Source organism: Condylura cristata, unplaced genomic scaffold, assembly GCF_000260355.1.
Source record: "Condylura cristata isolate star-nosed mole 26May11 unplaced genomic scaffold, ConCri1.0 scaffold00022, whole genome shotgun sequence".
NCBI lineage: Eukaryota > Metazoa > Chordata > Mammalia > Eulipotyphla > Talpidae > Condylura > Condylura cristata.
The window spans coordinates 7,421,853-7,442,429 of NW_004567123.1; the positions used below are offsets into that span (position 1 = coordinate 7,421,853).

Here is a 20,577-nt window from a genome sequence, read left to right on the forward strand (position 1 = left end):
TAGTGTTTCTTCAGAGAAGTCTGATGTCATCCGGATCGGTTTCCCTTTGTAGGTTATTTGTTTCTTTCCTCTTGTCATTCTCATTATCTTTTCTTTACCTTGTAATCTTGGAATTTTTATTATAATATGTCTATCTGTTTTTCTCCTCATCATGGTAGTTTGGGATTCTTCTTGCTTCTAGGATGTCTACTTTCATCTCTTTCAAATTAGGGAAGTTCTCTTCTAAGATCTCTGTGAATATTTTCTCTATTCCTTAGCCTTTCTCTTCGCCTTCTGCGATACCTATAACTCTGATCTTTCCTTTCCTGATGGTGTCAGATAGCTCTTGAAGTGTTTCTTCATTCCTTTTCCTTTTTACTGCTCTTTTCTTTTTCTTTTTCTTTTTTAATTCTCTTTGTTTCTGTGTCTTCGAGGGTGCTGATTCGTTCTTCCATTTCATCTATTCTGTTTTCATAACTTTTCCCAGCATTCTTTATCTCTTCTAGTGGCCTTTTCATCGCCTGCATTTCTTCTATTTACTTTTTTAATGGCTCATTTTCTTTCTTCAGTTTGCTGATTGCTTGTCTCATATTTTTTTCATTTCTTTCATTCATTTCCTTGTTCGCATTCTTCAACTCCTGGATGGCTTGCCTCATTTCATTTTGTTTATCATGATGATTCTGAATTCTTTTTCTGGTAGGTTGAGCAGTTCTTCTATTTCTTTGGTGGTTTCTGTTGGCTGATCTTTTTGTGTTGAATTTCCCCCCTGTGGACTTGCTTGAATATTTGTTTGTCTTCTTTTCCCAGTTGTGTATTTTCTAATACTTTCTATTCGCTGAGATATGGTGTTGCTAGAAACTTAGGTTTTTAAGTTCAAATTTTTAACTATTGGCAGCTTTTTTTTTTTTTAAGCATTGAATGGGGTGATGGGATGCCCAAAATATGTCTGTGGGCTGTTTTTTTTTTTTTTTTCCCAACTACTGGTTTGTGATATTTGTTGCTATCCCACCCTGAAGGTCTCACAGTCTGTCTCTATTTCATCTACCCAGTGTCTCTTGCTGCTTTCAGCTGTCCTACATTTTGGGTAGAGAGAACTGCTTCCCTCTGTCCAGACAAGGTGGTTCATTTGCTTGTCTAAGGCTTAGCTCCTTTCCATGTTAACCCTCACATGGACCACGTATTATTGCCCTCCAAATGTCTTTTGCAATCCTCAGTGCAAAAGTCTGGTTTCAGCTACTATGGAGTGCTTTCATCTCTTAAGTGTTTGGCTCTCGTCACATGTTGACCATTACCATTGACTTCCAATATGTGTATTGTCACAGATAAGTTGCATCCTTCAGGGTAAGAATATGGGATCTGTTTTCAGATGTGGTAGAGTCTCAGGTGTGACTGGACTTAGATGGGATGGTGACTCTTGTCTGCATGATTGTTTCTTTTAAATGTCCTCTTTGAATGCAGGCTTAGAAAGTGCTTATTTGTTTGCTTATACAAGCTGAAATTTGGTGCCCTTCACTTAACAATTTTGTCACCTTTACACATATAACATTTTTTATTTCTTGCACTTTGTGCAGTTTTCTAAAGGAGCAGAGACCATGTCAGTCAAAGGAAGTTTTTTTGTATGTCCAGTGTTTTCTCTTAAATTTCAATAGGATTTTCATAAGAAACTGCTTTTTCACTTGGAAACTGACCATACATATGAGCAATTGCTTTCTTGTCAAATCCTGAGAGAATTTTAATAGTTACCATCCTATTGCCATTTCTAACTATGCTTTCTTTTGTAAGCCCGATCATTTGAGTTGTTTATTTTTCTCAACATTGGTAAACATTTCCAAAATGTGAACTTATTCATTTTGCTTGATATTACAACATTTGTGAGGTTATGCTTTGCTTCTCCCTGGATACCTGACTTGCTTTTTTCTTCTAAACAAAAGTTATGTATTACCTTTTAAATCCCATAGTATGGTTTTGTGCTTAGGTCTGTCACTTCTGCCATGGGTAACATTAGTGACACTCAGCTATAAAAATAAAAGTACTCACAGATTTAAAACTGGCTTATATAAGTGGTCTTTTGAGTCTAAAGCTTCTCTTTATTGTTATTTTACAGTACACTGGAAATTTCAGCAGTAGAATTCTATGTTATCATGTTGTCAGTTGACCACATTGCTTATTGATTTTTGTGTGTTCTTAGGTGCCGTGATACTCTTGGGAAGAACCAATATGTTCCGCTTTAACCACCCAAAGGAAGCAGCCAAACTCAGGGAGAAAAGGAAGGTGAGCAGCATGAAGCCCCTTGCCAGGAACCTCTGATCTGGGTGGCGCTGGGGGCTGGGTCTTTACCTGGGCTCCAACAGTTTGACTCTCTGGAGCATAGAATAACTTGGAAAGTCATTCTTGGACTGATTCTGGAAACTTTGTGTCCCCACAGTTGGTTGGCTGAGGAGGTAGGAACAGAAAAAATCCTGTCTTGGACTCTCCACTCCCATAAAGGAATTGGGCATCATTTTGCCTCGAGTGGAGAGTGACTCCACTTACAAGTCTACTTTAGGAGTTAACCCAATATCAGAACCATCTCATTCAGACAACTTACTCTATTTTCCTGCACAGAAGATGTGGAGTTTTGATTGGTGGGAGGGAGGTTTAGAACAGTCAAGGCGTGAGTTTAGATCAGTTAAGAGAGTTCAGCTTGAGTGAATGGAAACATCTAGTTTTTAACATTTAAGTGCTGAATAGAGGAGGTAGGCAGAGAATCAGAGGGAGGGAAGAGGGAATTGTCCATGAATATCATGCTGTCCTAGAGGGAAAAAAGTCACAGACTGTAGCTGACATTTCTGTGAGCTAGGCATTGTGTTACAGCTTCTACCTACACTCTACCAGTTTGTCTGCACAGCACCTGTTACTGTCAGCGTATTATGGATGATTGAGATGAGAACTGAGACTAACTTGTTCCCTGGCCAACAAGTAGGGAACCAGGGCTGCAGCTCTGGCCTGCCGACTCAGAAGTATTTGCCCTTCAAACTGAGTTATACGGCTCAGCCTGTTTTTGAAGCCCTGCCCAAAGTGTCAGTGCCTTAGATGGGAAATAATAAGACAGCTGCAAACCTCAGTCTTCTTTAGGGCTGCTTGTTTCAGCCAGGGAAGCCTCTTATCTGTTCCAGCACAGACTCTCCCTGGAGGTCTTTTTTGGTGCACAGTTGCCGAGAGAGAGGGAAGAAAATATGTTTGCTAATAGCTTTTCATGGAAGCAAAACAGGTCAAGCTCTTTATTTTTTGGTTTGCTTTTGCCTCTCCCTCCTTCATTTTTATCACCCAGTAAATGTGAGTGAGTGCTGCTGATAACAGGACACGGCCCTGCCCGGAAGTGGAGACTGACCAGGATGCCCTGGCCCCTTCCCTTGAATTTAATGCTGCCTGGTAGGAGAGGCCTGCAGCTGTGGAGTTCCTGGCGCATCTTCCCAATACAAGTAGGCCAGAGCTCTGTGTTGCTGAGCTGAGGACTAGAGTTTGAAATGGAGTCATAATCTGGCTGTCCCAATCTGCTGTCCTCAGTAGACAGGTTTGTGTGCTCTTTAGAAGCGTGTATGCCTCATTGCCTCTCAAGTTGAGAGCAGTGAGTCCAGGGCAATGGCCTGTATTATCTGCCGAGGTAACCACTCTGCCCTGTGTCTGCTCCTAGAGTGGCCTTCTGTCTTCCTTCAGCCTGTCCATGACTGACCTCTCGAAGTCTTGTGAGAACCTTTCCGCGGTCATGCTATATAACCCTGGGTGAGTGAACAGTAGTATCTCCTTCCCTGTGATTATTTCTGTTATGGTATTTATTGTGTTAGCTCCATTAAAGTCACTAGATAAAAATAAAACTTCTGCAGTGTGCAGACTTATCAAATCATCTTTGGGTATTTTCCAAGATCCTTTCCAATCCTTGCTATATATGTACATAATTTTACTTAGTTATAATCACTACTTAAATGAGATTGCATATTCTGATTTTTTTGCTTAACAACATAATAAGCATTAGTAAGGGTTGTTATGAGCCTCATTATCATTTTCATAACTGTCTAATATTTTAGAGTTATACTTTGATTACTTTGTGTATGATTCCATTGGCTTAGACACTTTCATCTTGTTCTATAAATTTATTATAATAACAGAGACAGTTTTGTTACCAAATAACCCGGGAAATTATATTCATTATTTCCAAGCTCTAGGGTACCACTGAGGGCATGGATGGTAGTGTTGGAAGTGGATTTCATGACTGGGTGTCTTTAGGTGGTCAGCTTAACTGCTCAAGGCTGTAGTGGTTTTTCATCAGTGCAAATTAAAATGACTGAAGGCAGGAAAATGGAGGAAAAGTCTTTGGGATCCTTTCTAGTTTTGTGAGGTTCCATAATTTTATCTTTCCTACAGGGAGAGTCTTATATTATAAAAGCAATGGAGGTAAATCTAATACCTAAATAAATCAGGTAAAACTGGTAACGGCATCTTCTAGAACTGACCTTTATTTTGGGTACTTTCAAGCCGCTGTGCTAAGCACCTCTCATCTATGAGCTCTTTTAATTTTTACAGCTGCTCTATGTCCCTCTCACATCTAGAGAATTTATTCACAATTGTTTTTGTCCATGCTTTTCTAGCTAGAGCTATGGTATGAATTCAAGTTGATCTCATTCCCAGTCATGTTGTAAACATGTTACCACCAGTTGGGCAGGTTCCATCACCCGTGGCGCTGCAGCTCAGACCTTCTCACAACCCTGGGCCATGTGCTCAGCAGCATCGCCCACTTAGCTCAAGGCAGGCCTCTCATTTGTGGAAAGCAGACGTGTCCATAGGGAATGCCGTCATTGTTATAGTTTGAAACTGGGAGGAACTTTTGATCGTGATTTTGGAGGCCTTATTTTATAGGTGAATGATCTGATGGTTTGAACAAAAAATAGTAATAGTAACAATAATAATTATGACAACAGCAACAACAACCAAGACCCTAGTTAGTGCAACAACAGGATTACATGCTACGGTGCCTCTCCCTCATTCCAGAGCTTCTGGAGGTTAGAAACAAGTACCTTAACCCTTTGTATTAGCCTTTGTGTCCTCAACCTTTACATCGTAATACATGATTATTGAGGAGAGTTGTGCTCAGTAAGGAAATCTGTCTCAGAACCAGCCATATTGATAATACCCCTGAAACATGACAGTATTTCAGAAGAACTGGTGTATCTGTACTGTAGAAAAGGATTTTGTTGTATTGATAGCTCTTTAATTCCTTATAGTAGTTTTAGCTACTGCGTTCTATTGTAAATGGCAGTGAATTACTTACATGCTCACTTTTTTAAAAGTTTAACATAATATACGAGACTTTATGGTTAAGTTCAGTTTAAGTATTGAGATTCCAGTTGTTCAGTTCTGTTCTGGGATTTTAAGAGTGCTTTTTGGATGCAGGACCCACTTCCAACCCTGGAATTCAGGTAACTAGAATTCTTGTCCGTGATGGTGGTGCTGCCTACTGTGAACCATTTGGAAATACTCCATGTCTGATCAGCACCTTCCTCCTAGACAGAGTCACCAGCTGTGGGCCCTCTTTCCCTAGCATTTACAGGTGGGATATGAGCCCTTCATTTTTCTCCCCAGAACATAGGAGAATGCATAATTCTCTTAAAAGATGCCTTTTGTTTTTTGCTTGCTTTTAAGTTCAAATGGTTTTTCTTGGTATTTATAAGATATAGGTCAGAGTGTACTAATATTTGTCCTTAGACCTTTTTACTAATGTTTTCCATGGTCTAAAAAGTAAAAGTTCCAGCACCTCACCATGTCACTCAAACTCCCCACCACCTGCTTCTTCATTTCCTGCACTACCATTTCACCTTCCATTTTCTTCATTTGCATTAGTTGGAATGGCCATGCCTTTAGTTGGGGGCTTTTCCTTTGCTAATTCCAGAGCCTGGCATGCATTGCAGATGCCACCTACTTGTCCTCCAAGATCTAATACATGTAGTCTCTCCTCCAGAAACTGTCTCAAACGTTCCTCTCCACTTTTAAAATAAATATTCCTCTCTCACTCTGCCTTGCTTCCTTTTTCTGTCATTCTGATCTTGTTCTTTGCAGTGGATACCCATCTTTGAACAAGGCTTTTCTGTACAACTCCTTGGAAACAAACTTCATTCCAACACAGGATTGCAGTCACCAACATCATCATTTACAGCTGTTGGAGGAGAAAATCAGTCATAAGTCACTCACAAACAAATACAGAAAGTGAAAATGAAATGAAATGTTTTGGGGAAGTACTGAATGAAGTGAGCAGGGAAGGCTTATTGAGGAGGAGACATTTAATGTAAGACTTGAGCGATGGGAAGATGATACTAATGCAACAGAAGGGGAGGAAGAAGAGTCTTCCTGGCAGGGGGAAAATAAGTACAATGATGTTGAGATGTGTAGATAGATTGTGGTAGGCAAGAAGAGTAGAAGGTGAGGTTGAGGGAAGCCAGGTGAGGTTGAGAGAAGCCAGGGGCAGCTCATGTAGGACTGTGCAAATACTGGAAGAAGGTTGATTCCAGGAAACCATTAGAGAGCAGGAGAGTGGCCTGATGGTACACTACTACAAATCTTAGGGTGTATGTCATTTGGAGGACAGCAGCATAGAAAGGTATTTACTTGGTTCAAATAAAAGTTAGCAGTGACTTGTAGATGAGTGGTCACTACAGAGACAGAGAACTTTGTGGACTCAGGCTAAACCCCAGCTTTCAGGGTTAGACAGTTGGACAGCTGATGTGTCCACTCCTGACATGCAGATGCAGGGAGGACCAGTAGTCAGGCATTTTGGTTCTTGTCTTTCCCATAGTGTAAATGTTTGTTGAAGAAAGGCTCCTATTACAAATTCCTGCAATTTAAAGTGATATTCCTATAACATGCTTGATAAGCAGTGAAGAATAAAATTTTAATGTGCACCTGAGTCCTTTCTCTGGGCATGTGTGTTCCAAATAGTGAGAGTCATATTATATGAAGGAAAGCATTTCTGAGGCATGGATCAGTTCCCAGATGACACCTGAGTTCAGGATCCCCAAGTAAATGGGATGAGAAGAGGGATGAAATAAAGAATTAGAATTCAGATGAGAAGCAATCTGCATGTAGACTGCCTTGCAGGTAGTTTAGGGGTGCTTCTTTGTAGTTAAAGACATGAAGATGTTAGAAGTCTTTAAGAATGCCTCAACTTAGAGGACAGTGAGGGCAGAGCACTAACTAAAGCTTAAATTGAGGACATCTACCCCTTAGGGATCTCAGATCACTCCCCTCAGCTGTGCTTCAGATTTCTCTCCAGGAAGTGAAATTGTTGGGTCATATGGTAAAATTATATTTTTAATTCTTTGAGAAACTGCACATCATTTTCCACAGAAGCTCTACCATGTACATCCCTACCAGTAGTACATAAAGGTTCCAGTTCCTCTACATTTTTGAAAACAACTGTTTTCTGGGTTTTGATAGGAGCCACTCTGATGGGTATGAAGTGGTATCTCATTATGGTTTTTCTTCACTCTGTGTTTTCATTCCATTTTCCCAAGAATGTCCAATTGAGAAAATAATGTTTGGAAACTCAGAAAGAAAAATCTCAAAATTCACCCCTATTTATTAGTAAATAAATGATAAATGTATGCATACCTGATCTATTTCCTGAGGAATACATGTCCTTTCTCAGCCCGACCATGTTCAAGCATCTCATTCACATATATCCGAAAACCCATTCACAGGGTTAGGAGTCCAAGGAGTGTTTCCTGCTAGGATCAGTGCGGCCATCTTTGCATTGAGAGGGGTCACTGGTAACTGCATAATGAGGCACTAAAGATGACATGGACTGAAGATGGATGGACAGTGGAGAGAGGGCCTGAACTGAGGCTGTACTCGAAAGAAATTAAAAGAAGGGTGAGCACTAGTGGTGTTCAGGGTAGGGAGTCACAAGACCTGGTCAGCTAGTTGTGTGTAGGAAGTAAAGAAAAGATGACTTCCATTTTCTGACTTAAATAATGATTGGATGTTACAGCTCCCCAGCCAAAATACAAATACAAGAGGAGGAGAATCAGGTTGTCGGGAGGCAAGTATGGTAAGGAGTACACCCTTGAAAAATGGGGTCCTGGGCCCTGAACTGTCTCCAGTAAGTGGCCATGTTTGAATACTGTATCAGACACCAGATGCTCCGCAGGAAAAGCTGGGGTTTGTGTGGCTTGTCAAGGCACAGATGAAAGCAGTTGCCCCTTCTGAATAAGATCGATGTTCCCAGTTCTATCACTTTTCCCCATTCATTCTGCTGATGTTTAAGAGCCCATCATTTGTCTAATCCTGTGCTGGACTGGGCATGACATACCCTTAGGAGCATGTTTTAGTGCTCAGGGAAGATGATGTGCAAAACCTGTTAGAAACCAGGTACCTTAGCATTATCTTTTATATGAAGCCTAGGCTATTTTGGGGTGATTTTCAATTTGGAAAGCTGTGCAGTTCAGTGCAGACCTAGGTTTCCCAGTGGACTACATCACATTGCAGTGGGTGGGCTCACTGGTCACTTTTGTCTTCGTGGAATCAGCAGGTGGCCAAGGCCTGGTGATAATGCAGAGCCTGGTGCCCTTGCCTGCCTTGCTGCCTCTCTAGGATCAGTTTTAACAAACAGGAATTAACAGGAACTGGTGGGGCCCAAAAGATTTGCTTGGGAACTTTTTCCTTGTCTTTTAAAAACTTGCTGCCTCTTAGGCAAACTAGCATTTAGCCTTTTAAATCATTATGAAATGTGTTTTTTAATAGGTGTCAGCTGTCCTCCACTCCCACTCCACACATTTTCTTACTCCTTGGTCTTTCTCTTGTTAGACCTTCATCACTATTTTCATGTAAAAAGATGCTGGAACTCTTCATGAGTTTAGCAACTCTTTTTCCCCTTCTTGCACCAAGTTCTTGACTAACAACCTGCTTTCCTGTATTTTGGTAGAAATCACTGCCAGCCCCAAACCTTGGAAATCTCTTTCTCCCCAGATTTCTCCATAGGAACACCCTCTTCCCAGCTCTTTCCCTCTTCCTACTCCCATTTCCACTACAAGAAAGTCCATGGGTCCTTTTCACTGTGAGAATTTAGCTGCCCCTCACTGTGGAAGACTGAAAGAGAGGTTTTCTTTATTTATTTTTAGTGACCAATGGGGTCCATATATGAGAAGAGGCAAGTGTCACTCTGGTGACTGTCATGGCCCTGTTGGTGGTCTCTGGCTTCCTCTAGGAGATGGCACAAGAAACGCTGACTGACCCACATTGGAACCCGGCATTAGGTCTCAAGTAGAGCTCCTAACTATTTGTTAGACTCCTTCATTATTTGTTGAGGAGAGGACTCCTCTCCTCTTAGCAGCCTGCCTAGCCCCCAAATGCCTGTAGAACCACCTCCAAGCTTAGCAGAGTCATTCATGATGTTGTTCTTGAACAACATCTTCTATCACTTTCACAAAGAACTATATACTTCAGGTTAGGTGGACAAAAATAAACCTTTCACACCTCTCTCTGGGTCAGATCTATCTATAAAACCACCAACGAAACCTTCCCAGACTTCTCTCCTCAGCCAATTCCTTTCATCTTCCAAATTGAGTATAGGGATTGTCTCCTCAGGAAGCTTTCTGTGAGTCTCTAGTTTGACCTAAATACTTTGTCGCTCTTTGCTTTGTGTTTGCCTTTATCAAGTTTTCTCCAAATTCATTTAAGGCATGTCACTGCCCACTCTCCTATCAGGTTGCGTGAGAGCAGGGATCATGCCTTATCCCTTCCTGGGCCTTCAGGAGGTCACACATAGTGGGCACTTCGCAAATGTTCATTGAACTATTGACTTTGACCAGTGGACATGCTCCAGCATCGTGTGTCTGTTCATGAGTTTTGGGGTTCCTCCTGCTTCAGGGGCCCAGTGTACTTTCAGTTTTTCCAAGCAAGCTGACCCCAACCTTGGTGAGGTATCGCACTACACTTCACATGCTTTGCAGCTTTTTAAACTCTTACAAATTAACATCTCTCTCAATTTCTTTGCTGGCCAATAGATCTGAGTATGTTTCTCACAATTGATAAAACATTTCTGCTTAGTACTTATTTTTTTCAAAGAGAATAGCTCTGAAAGAACTATGTCTGGTTTGTAAGTTATTGTATGTAGTGAGGTCCAGCTTCCCTTTGCTCAACAAGCAACCTTCTAATTTTTCAAATTAACCTAATAAAAACCATGCTCTGAGTCATAGGAAGATTCAGAATTTTAAAAGAGAAATTTTTGCTACTTAAGAGCATTTTATCAGCCCAACGGGGCACATGAAGTTGGATGTATCATTTCTAGCACAGCTTGGAACTTACTGCTGGCCCACATTTCAGGCTCCCTGGAAACTGGTATTTGTATACACATGTGCATGATACACACACGTACTTATGCCAGAGCTTTTTGGGGTGAGGCAAAGCATCCTAGTGACTTCCTTTAGGAATAAGCTTACTTTGGAGAAGTGCCCAGTCAGGGTCATTGCCAGGAATTACTTTTCCTGCAGGGGCTTACTCCTCAACCAGCACAGTATCTTCAAGTATTAACCTAGCTTGCTGCACAGCATCTCTGCCTGGCGCTGAGGCTGCAAACACACAGCTCATTGGGCAGGATGCAGATGCTTTCACAGCTTCTTGAAAGTGCGCTAAGTGGAATTAGATTCATTCCAAGTTCATTTCAGTCTCAAAAATAAAAGATGTCACTTGTGCATTAGCCTCCTTAAAGCACTCACCAGTGGTGAGTCCTTTTAAGTGAATTTGTTTGAGTAATTAAATTCTGAGGAGAAGCACCTGGGTTTCAAGCCTACTTTGAGCAAAATATATCAAAAGTCAGGCTCAGAGTTGTACTTGATGAGCCATCCAAGGTGCTGCTTCATGCAGTGCCACAGCTTGAGATGGGGTTTAGTTGGCGTCAGGACTAAACAGACTTTGGAGGTTGCTTAACACTGACAGTTGTTTGAGGTCACTGATGATCAGGGGATGGGGACAGATCTGTTAGTTATTTTTAATCAAAAATTTTATTTTAATGTGTTGACACTTTCTCTTCCTTTTACTCTGGCTCATTCCCTCCTTCCCTTCCTGTGTCTCTGCTTCCCTACTTCCCTTCCTTTGACTGAAAGAACACAGGCCTGGCATAAGGAAGAAGCTAAATAAGAAGATATCAGTAACAGGGTTGTGCTTTCCATTGTATTGAATCTTGACTTCTAGAGGAGGACTGTTAACTTCCAGAAAATAGGCATGAATCTAATTTGTTGTTCATTTGGAGCCCAGAATATTACCTGGAGCTTAATAGACATCTAATAAATTTAAACCTAGCAAATTTACTCCCCTTCCTAACCTTTTACTTAGCAATGATGTAGAAAGGGCTTCAGAAATAGAATCTAGTTATAGCTGAAGACATTCTTGTTAAGATTTGAATCTTCAGGTGAGGTTGCTATCTCCACTGCGTGTCCTGGGATGAAGCCCCACATCACCCTATGAATACAACCTCTGCTAGCTCCACTCCTCTCTCTCTTTTCTTGATATTTTATATGTGGTCTTGTCTTTTTTTTTCCTTGTTGACCTCTTGAATGAACATTTTATACATGAAGCAATATTTATGTTGCTAATGACTAGGTAGTTAGCTTGTGCTTTAATTGATAGTTATGTAGTGAGTTTCTCTTTGCTAGTTTATTTTATTGGGTCTAACCATCTTTCAAAAATTTGGTTTGCTGCAAGCTGATTTTCTTTCTAGTGTTTGGTCTCCATTGTCTTACTTTAAGTGGACCACTTACTAACTTTACAGCTGCTGTAGGCTGCCTTAAGTAGTTTAAGATACATAGTTTTGGGGAACTTGCTGTCGAAGCAACTGAAAGTGGTAGGCTTCTTCTTCCATTAATGGAGATTAGTTTTAATTACTTGTCTTTTTTTCCCTTGAATATTATTCCACTGTGAGTCATTTTAGCTGAAGAGCTTCGTGCAATTTGTTCTCACAGTAGGTGGGAAGATGAGCCATAGAATTGAAAGAACAATTTATGCAGTTTCATTGGATTTACATTATCTGAATAGTAGGCTGAGCTTATATTTTATATATGTCATATATAATATAAACACACTATCTAAAGCTGAATTGTCAAGGGCAACCAAAGACATGAGGTTTCCTAGTGAAAATGGTTGTATCTTTTTTTTTTTTTTTGTACGGTTTTCCTTTGAAGTAGCATCTTTTCTTAACTTGATTATATGTCACCACTTCTCTTTAATCTAATTTAGTCAAGGGTTCCATTTGTACATTTGTACTCTTGCGCACAGGTTTTTACACATGCTGTTTCTTCCTTCTGGAATACTTATCCATGTGGCTACAAGCTCTTCACATGATAAAATCCTACATAGTCTCAGTGTACTTCCTCAAAGTGACCCTTCCAACTCTGCTCCAAATTTCATCTCCTTGGCTCACCACTCATAATATCCTCTATTTTCCCTTGTAGCACTTTAAATAATTGGGAAATATGTCATTTGGTGCAGTAATTTGTCTACTCTTATCTGTATATAGTGGTAAATGTAAGGGTCTGATAGTAATTCCTTATCTCCACTTCTAAGTAGGTGTTGAGAATATTGTTGATTGAACTAATTGTGTGTCAAGGAGTGAGAGAGAGAGAATTGTTCCCATTAGGCACCCCTTTCTTTTGCCATGGGTCATAATTCTAACCTTGGTTAGCTGTGTCCTAAATTAGTGACATCAGATTTTTAGTCACCGTATCTTATGGTCTACTAAGAATAATCATCATTGTTGCTAATGAATAGAAATGAACAAGAGATTCTTGGAGGCAAAAAGGAAGTAAAATGGTTACTACAATTAAGTAAATTAAGACAAAATTTTGAGAAAAGTAGGTTGTCTCGCTATAAATTCAAATCCTTATTAAAAAGTAAAACATGTAGAAATGATTAGTCACAAACTTTCACAATCTTTTACTAAGAAATGATTGGTTTATATTTGTAATATTATATGGTTAAATATATGTATTTAATTGTCTATCAGATATTATAATTATGCACTATAGAATACCTAAAAAACAAAATTGATATCACACAATATATAGTTCTCCATTCTGCTTTTTCCTTTTTATTGTGAGTTTTCCTCCACAACATAGAACATGAGTATTCCTTCTATATTTTAATGTCATAATTATACTGTTGATTAATCATTGTTTTTTTGAAGCTATTTGTCCTCTCCCACATAATTTATTACATTGCAATTAATTTGCTTCTCTTTGCCCACTCTGTCATCTAATTTCATACAAACTTGAGTTATTTATTTGTTAGTAGCTGCTGCCTACATTAAAGGAACACAGGGAGGGATGAAGAGAGAGATGCTAGAAGAAGAATAAAGGAAAAGAAGGTGTGGGGATTGACAAGAGAAGAGCATGGCAGCAGAGAGCTCGGAGTGGGTGGACAAGCGACACTGTTCAAAAGCCACTCGGTCCTTGCCTCAGCCAAGACTGCCAGAGGTTTCCGTTTCATTTCAAGCATTGCTTGGTTAGGCATGTTAGCATTTTGTCTTTCAATGTGTGATATCAAAAGAGAACAAATGTGTAAAGCAGACTTGTAAAGCTCTTCACTTCGGTGATGTATTGTCACAGTAAAGGAACTGTGATGCATTTTAAGTCTTTTTCACATCTTCAGACTTCCCTTCTCTACTCTCATTTTTTCTCCTTTGCCCACAATTATGCACAGCCTTTTTTTTTTCCTTCAACTAATTATTTCTTGGGCTTCCCAATGTATATCCCACCACATGGTTTTGTCAAAATCATCTACCACGCTGCTGTTTTCCTACAATATAATATTGTTTACATAAAGTCTATTGCACCTGTATTACAGAATTTTATGATAATAAGCTATGTTGTAGGATTATATATATTTTTGGGGATTTATCCAAGCTATGCATAAAGAGTAATAGGACTCTGGTCTGTTCTTATCAGTCTGTTTATGGTTGTGAAGCCTAATGGCTACATACTAAGATAGAGCCATCGTGGTGTATGCTGTATTTTACTTGACTGTACTTTCTAAGTTTGCTGTACTGAATCTCATCTTTAAGGTAAATAGGATTCTGACAACATCTCCTTGCCCATATATTCTGTGAGGCTGGAATTGGGGTCTGGTTCTGCACCTCACGTTACTGACTTAGGAGCACTGCTCATGGGCAGTCATTAGTGGAACCACTTTTATGTGTCTTGCAAACTTCCCTTAGGATACACAGCCCACTAAGGCAAGTCTCTGTTCTCAAAGCAGTGCTGGTGGGCAAGGCTCTGTCTGCCCTCATGACTTGTAGAGCACTGGGGTGGTCTTGGCCTTCACCTTTCATGAGCAGCAGTTGCCCTCATACCACACTCTCCCTTGGTTCCATCTGTTCTCACCATGCTAGTCTTGCTGTGACCCATACATCACATACACATCATCTCCTAGCCACTGGACTGGTGTCTCCCTTATGTTGGCATACTTAGGGTCCCTCGCTTCTTCATTCAGCTTTCTCTTGAATGTCCCCATCTCTTTTCAACCTCTTCTATCCTTTTCATAATACCATCACATGATATAGTCATTGCTAGATGTCTCCTCACTAGAATTAATAGTTCATGATAACAAGGACATGGTTTCTTTTGCTGAATCTGCAGTTCCCTAGACTAGTTCCTGGCACAGGGATGGTGTCTTGAACAAATAAATTAATGCATGTATAAACCTCCAGTTCCTTAGCTCCACGCTCAGTGTTGTGATAGAGGCCTACATAGGGCAGTGGAAGGAAAGGTTACCCAAGAAGGTAACCCCTTGTCAGCTTGACCTTGGATGTTCTACCATGATATAACATCTGGGTTTTGTTTTTCATCACTTTTATTAATTCTAAACAATAGTTACACAGAGCACTTTATTATTTCTTTGGCTTACATTTTTATCTTCTTTCATCTGTTTTCTCCCACTAGATTCCTCACCACCACCACACTGCCTATCATAGTTGTTCCATCTCAAAGCCAACTCAGACAGCAGCATCTCTGCTCTCTATTTGTGTACCTATATTTGCTCTCTGTCTACCCCATCTCCTACTAACAATGGAATTTTCTCTCAGTGAGTTGTTATCTTCCGTGTGATTGATAAGTGTGGCTACTTTCACTTTCAGTTCTCTCTAGCCTGCACATAATAGCTGCTTGATAAATGGTTGTGGATATTTGGAGTGCATGGCTGAATGAAGTGGCAGGAAAATTATTGGTAATACATTATTTTGGTTAGTCCAATAAGGAGAAGTAACATTTTAAAATGAATCATTTTTAACAGTTGGGACACTGGGGTAAATGAGACAGAATTCCAAGCTAGAAACAAGGCTGAATGGTGAGTGGGTAAAGGCACACTTCACTCTTGTCTCTTTCAAAGGGGAGGTCATGTTGGTCTTCTCTCTAGGACTCCCTGTGTCTCAGTTTTCTGGTCTGGAAATTTGGGGGGATGGGGAGCCAGGATGTAGGGATATGTACCTAGTTGAATGCACAAACTCTTGAATTCTCATGTAGTTTTAACCATCTAAGATTTTTATGGCACAATCAGGGGAGTCTCCCAAGATTACTATGTGACTGTGGCTGTCTTTATTAGCACAAGTTATACCACTGTTATGCTGGGAAAAAACTCTTAAAATGCTTATGGTATCAGTTTCACTATTCTATAAGTAAATCTTTGTTTCATTGAACACTTTTCACTTTACAAGACTAATTTGTATTGGAAAGCTTTTTGTAAGTACTTTTTTAGTCCAGAGATTTGAAAGTTCATTAGAAAACCATTCCTAGAGTAATATAGCTATTTATGTTATGTGCTTTGACTTTTATCTAAAAGAAGTTTAATTTGCCTCAAAGAGGCTAATTTCCTAGAGAAAGTTGTACTGTAAACACATTTTGATACACACACAATTGGCTTGCAATTGTGTAAGTCATTCTACTATAGGACAGCCTGATGTGGTACACAATGATTTGGAAAAACTAAGAGGAGATGGATTGAGTGGTGCAAAAACTCCATCTGTTTCTAAAAGCACCCTTCTAGTGAAAATTTATATGTGAGTTGATGTGTACAGAAAAAGCCTCTCCATGAAGAATCGGACACTGGACCTGTGGCCAGGTTCTTCCTGTTTTGATTTCCTTGTGTCTACTTGGTAATATCTGGTATCTGCTCAGCAGCTTAAGAGCATTGAGGATCTGAGAATTCTTAAGCTCTAGGAGATGATAGGATAAAACCTGCATAAGTTGCAACACTTGAATCCAGACTTTCTCTTTAATCTTGAAGATCCTCAGTGTTCTTGGGGTTTACTTAGTTAAAGTGATTAGAGACTGGCTGGAAATTTCTGAGGCTGACTGGAAATCCCTAAGGCTGGTAGGTTGGTGAGAAGGTAAGCCAGTCTAATCTAAGTGGTAATAGAATTCATTATGGCCAATAGCTAATCCCCTGTGGAAGTTCAGTGAGTTCTAGTTCCATTTTACACTGAGTTCTAGTCTTACTTCTTTCTGTCTTTCCATTTTCAGAGTCTGAACTGAGGAATACTGATAAACCTTCCAGCCAACAGGTTGGACGTTCTTTCCGAAACCACATATATTTGATCAGTGCCTAATGAAAATATGATACCTCTTAATTTTAACATTAAGAATTTCAAAGTGATGACAGCATATCACCAATGTGGGGCACTTCTGCAAACAGAACCCTGTGTGATTGCATGAAGCCTTCCCTGTATTTGACAATAACCTCAAATTCATATATGAAAAGCCTAGTAATTTTCTCTTACTTATTCACATACCAACTGGAACAGTAAAGTGTCCATATCCCAAGCTGCCTCACCTTCAGGCACCTCTACTGAAATGAGATCTCCCCTCCAGTATTCTTTAGTCTGCAGTTCAGCTTCTGTTACTCTACTCATCGACCCCCACCCCACGTCTCTGTTCTCTGCTGCTGATAGCTTAAGAATTGGCTGTACTTGACGAGCCATTTTCCTTATTTTAGAAAGTGAAATGACATTAGAGGTACTAAATTAATCACCATCAGGACGACACAAGACTCAAATGTTTATACTGTCAGTTCATTTACATTTTTCTTTTTCATCTTTTTGATAGTCACAGTCTCACTTTCCATGTAATATTGCAAACTGAGAAATTTCCACCCACGTGCTTTTTCGTTGCAGATGAAAACAGGAGAATAAATTGCAAGATGTGCATTTATTGCTAAAAGTGTTTGAGATCTTTTAATGCAAAGAAAAAACTGCTTCTCATAAAAATAGATTTTATGCCATGTTTTTTTTAGTGGAACCTAACACAGTGTGTATATTTCCAAATGCCATTTTAAAATGTTAAAAACAGCTGAAAAATTATTTCCTTTCCCTGTTTTCTTTTAATTGTAACATTTAGGAAATTAACATTTGGGGTCAAGATAATTCCAGTAAAGTAAGATAGTAAATTACACTTACTTAAAATGAAGCCACATTAAATTACAGTTGAAGTGGATAATCTTCCCTTGATATTAACACATTCACATTTATATTTTACAGTCTATTAAGATTTGCTATTTGAAATAATTATCATTGATTATGGAAAGAGGTGTATTTTTAAGTATGATTAGTTAAGATACGATATTTTTCAAAAGTTACGCAGTACAGGCAAGGGCTTATATCACCTCATACTGAACATACAGTCTCTGACTATGTGACTCTGTTTTTAGACTGTTGGGCCTTTAAGAGTGAGCTTTTTTTTTGACTCTTGGGGGAAATAGGAATCATTATTTATCAATGACATGTTGCTTTCAATATAAAACAGTAAATTGTTTTTCAATTTAGACACAGGTCATAGAAATGAAGTCATACTTCCTCATTAAGCAGTACAATAGGTATAGCTCTGATTTCTTGACTCAATTTTATATTTCAATTAATGCTGCTTTTTGGGGATTGAGGGAAGATCAACACTATGGCCTTCTTTATCTAAAATTGATAGCTGCCACTTATCCAGATTCTTTTTTTTTTCCACCCCAATGAGATGTTCTAAAATCTAAACTTCTCTAGAGGGGGAACCAGTGATTTCATCAGCCTAGAGATTGCTGGGTCCTTCTATCAGCCTCTGTGACACCACTCATCCTCTCCTCATGCTCCTGAACACTCCTGGTCTTTATATGCAGGCCTGTCACAGTCTGCTTGTCTTTACTGTTGTCAACTTGCTTTTGATGCATTTCCTTCTAAGCTTCACCATCTTTGTAAATCCTGCTGTGAACATTGGGCGATGGCATCTGGATAGCTCATCCTACTGTCTAGTTACATAGGTATTATTCACCTCTAAGTCTGGAGACTTCTTTGATTTCATATTTTGTTTTTGCCTTGTCCCTGTCTTTATTCTTGAATGAAGTTCAGACATCCTTTTTGCTGTTGGCTTTATCATTTCTCTTGTGCCTAGGCCCCTTTACCTATTAAAAATATTCCATATGTTCTCTATGCCTTTAACCCCACCTCAATTTCCATGTCCACTTGTCATACAGCCTCTCCTTTCTTGTTTCAGTGGCTTAACTGACCTTCAAGCTTTCTCAGCATAACTTTCCCAACCTGCTCTAATGAAACTATTGGAATAATAGCTAATATTTATTAACTGCTATCAGTTAGCATTCGCAATGAGATCTCTACCCACTGAGTATAGTTACAGGTAAAGAACTGAAATGTAGAGAGGTTGAAAGTTTATCCACAGAGATGGTAGTGCCCAGAACCTATAGTTTTAGTTTGACAAAATGATAAAAAATAACCCTATTCAAATTAAGAACCAGGATTTGATTTGGACTACTTTAATTCCAGGGCCCTTGTTTTTAGACATTCTTCTACTCTTCCTTTCTGGCTTCAGGGAGCTCCACCCATCAGGTATTCCAGTCTCTCCCCAATTTTTTCTGTTCTTCTGGCTTATTTGCATCATAATTTAATTATGTACAAGTCTCTTTTGGCTATTAATATGAGCAACCATCCTCTTAAAGCTACCATAATCTACCTTCACAGTCTGTTTTCCTCCCCTTCACTCTTCACCCCACTGAAGTCTGACCCCTAGCTTACCAGTGACTACTGTTCTGCTAAATTGAGTTGTCCTGAGCAAATCTTATTTCACATTCCTGAAATATTTCATGCTATTAATACCTTCTTCTTTCTTGAGCACCTTCCATTTTTTTCTATGTCTACCCTTTCCTAATTTTTTTCTTTGTCCTTGAGTGCTATCCCTGGCCTCATTTGAGAGCCCAGTCTTCTCTTCCAGTCACTAAAGTGTTGTCTTTCAGATTTTCCCCTAAGCTCCCTTTTGGTCACTCCATAGATATATTCTATGTAATCTCTTCCACCTTTGTGGCTTCAGTTACTATCTAAATGCTGATGAATCCAAAGTCTATATATCTCTATCCTTGATAGGAGCCTGAGTATCATATCTTCATGTGTATCCCCTGCTTTCTGAACATCTCAGTCTCAGTGTCCCCCTTAAAGTCATTCAGCTTCTGTTTATTGTTATATGAAGAGAATGATCATATATTAACTTTAATCGTATACCTACTAAATATAATTATCTGGACTGGACTTGGTAACTGACAGATACCTTTCTTATATATTTATATGATTTATTTCTCAGAGTTGTATTGCACAGAACCTATAGATTAATTTAACAAAATGATAAAAAAAAACCCTAAATAGAAAGTTTCAGTGAAGGATTTAATACCTTTATTGTATATCACAGAAAAGAGCACTATTCATAAAGTGAATTAATAGAAAGTGTCTTGAAAAAGGTTGTCATGGGTTCAAATCCTAGTTCCACCATAATCTTAGCATTATGATTTGAACATGTTTTTTCTTATATCTGAATTCTGCGTTTCCATCTATAAAGTGGAGATACGATTTACTATCTTAAGGATTTTGTGGGTACAAAAGGTATAAACTTTCCGTTATAAAATGAGTAACTCATGAGACTGTCATGTGCAGCATAGTGATTATAGTCAATAATACAGTATTGGATATTTTAAAGTCACTTAGAGAGTAAGTAGATCTTAAAGTTTCTCATCACAAGAAAATATTATAAATATATGGTAACGGATGTTAATTTATTTTGGTGTTACATATTTGTGTATGTATATATGCAGTATATACATATACAAGTAAGTAATCATGTTGTACACCTGAAATTGTTATATGTTAATAATACCTCAATTTAAAAGTGTTCACAAAATATTTGCTGAGTAGACAAAGTAAGATAGCATGTAAATTTCTCAGTTCTACTTACAAAAGCCTCAGCATAGCACTCAGTTCTACTTACAAAAGACACCAGACATCTCACCCTCATTATTAGGCCCAATTAAATGGGAAACAGGTTTATTTGAAATATTGTTAGTTCATTGTAACAATTGCTGTTATTGATATGGATCTGCACAAGGAAAATAATTTATAGTGACCTTTTTTTTTTAATTTCAGCTTTTTAGCTGTCATCTACAAGAAAATGTTTTTAAGTGTTACAGTTTCATGCTGTTTAACAAGAGTTTTGAAACCTGGCAATACATAATTTCAGTATTTGAGAAGAAATTAACTTGTACTAGTAATATTTC

At 38.9% G+C, this 20,577-nt stretch overlaps 1 protein-coding gene across 2 annotated transcripts in view; it reads left to right on the forward strand.

The window, feature by feature from the left end:
• The window catches only part of KIF16B (kinesin family member 16B), a 252,959-nt gene that overhangs the window by 141,663 nt on the left and 90,719 nt on the right, over nt 1-20,577 (forward strand). For both annotated transcript variants that reach the window (XM_004687156.1, XM_012728321.1), the window contains exons 16-17: nt 2,168-2,250; nt 3,653-3,741. In XM_004687156.1, coding sequence (XP_004687213.1) covers nt 2,168-2,250; nt 3,653-3,741 — 172 coding nt within the window. The remainder of the gene's footprint in view (nt 1-2,167; nt 2,251-3,652; nt 3,742-20,577) is intronic.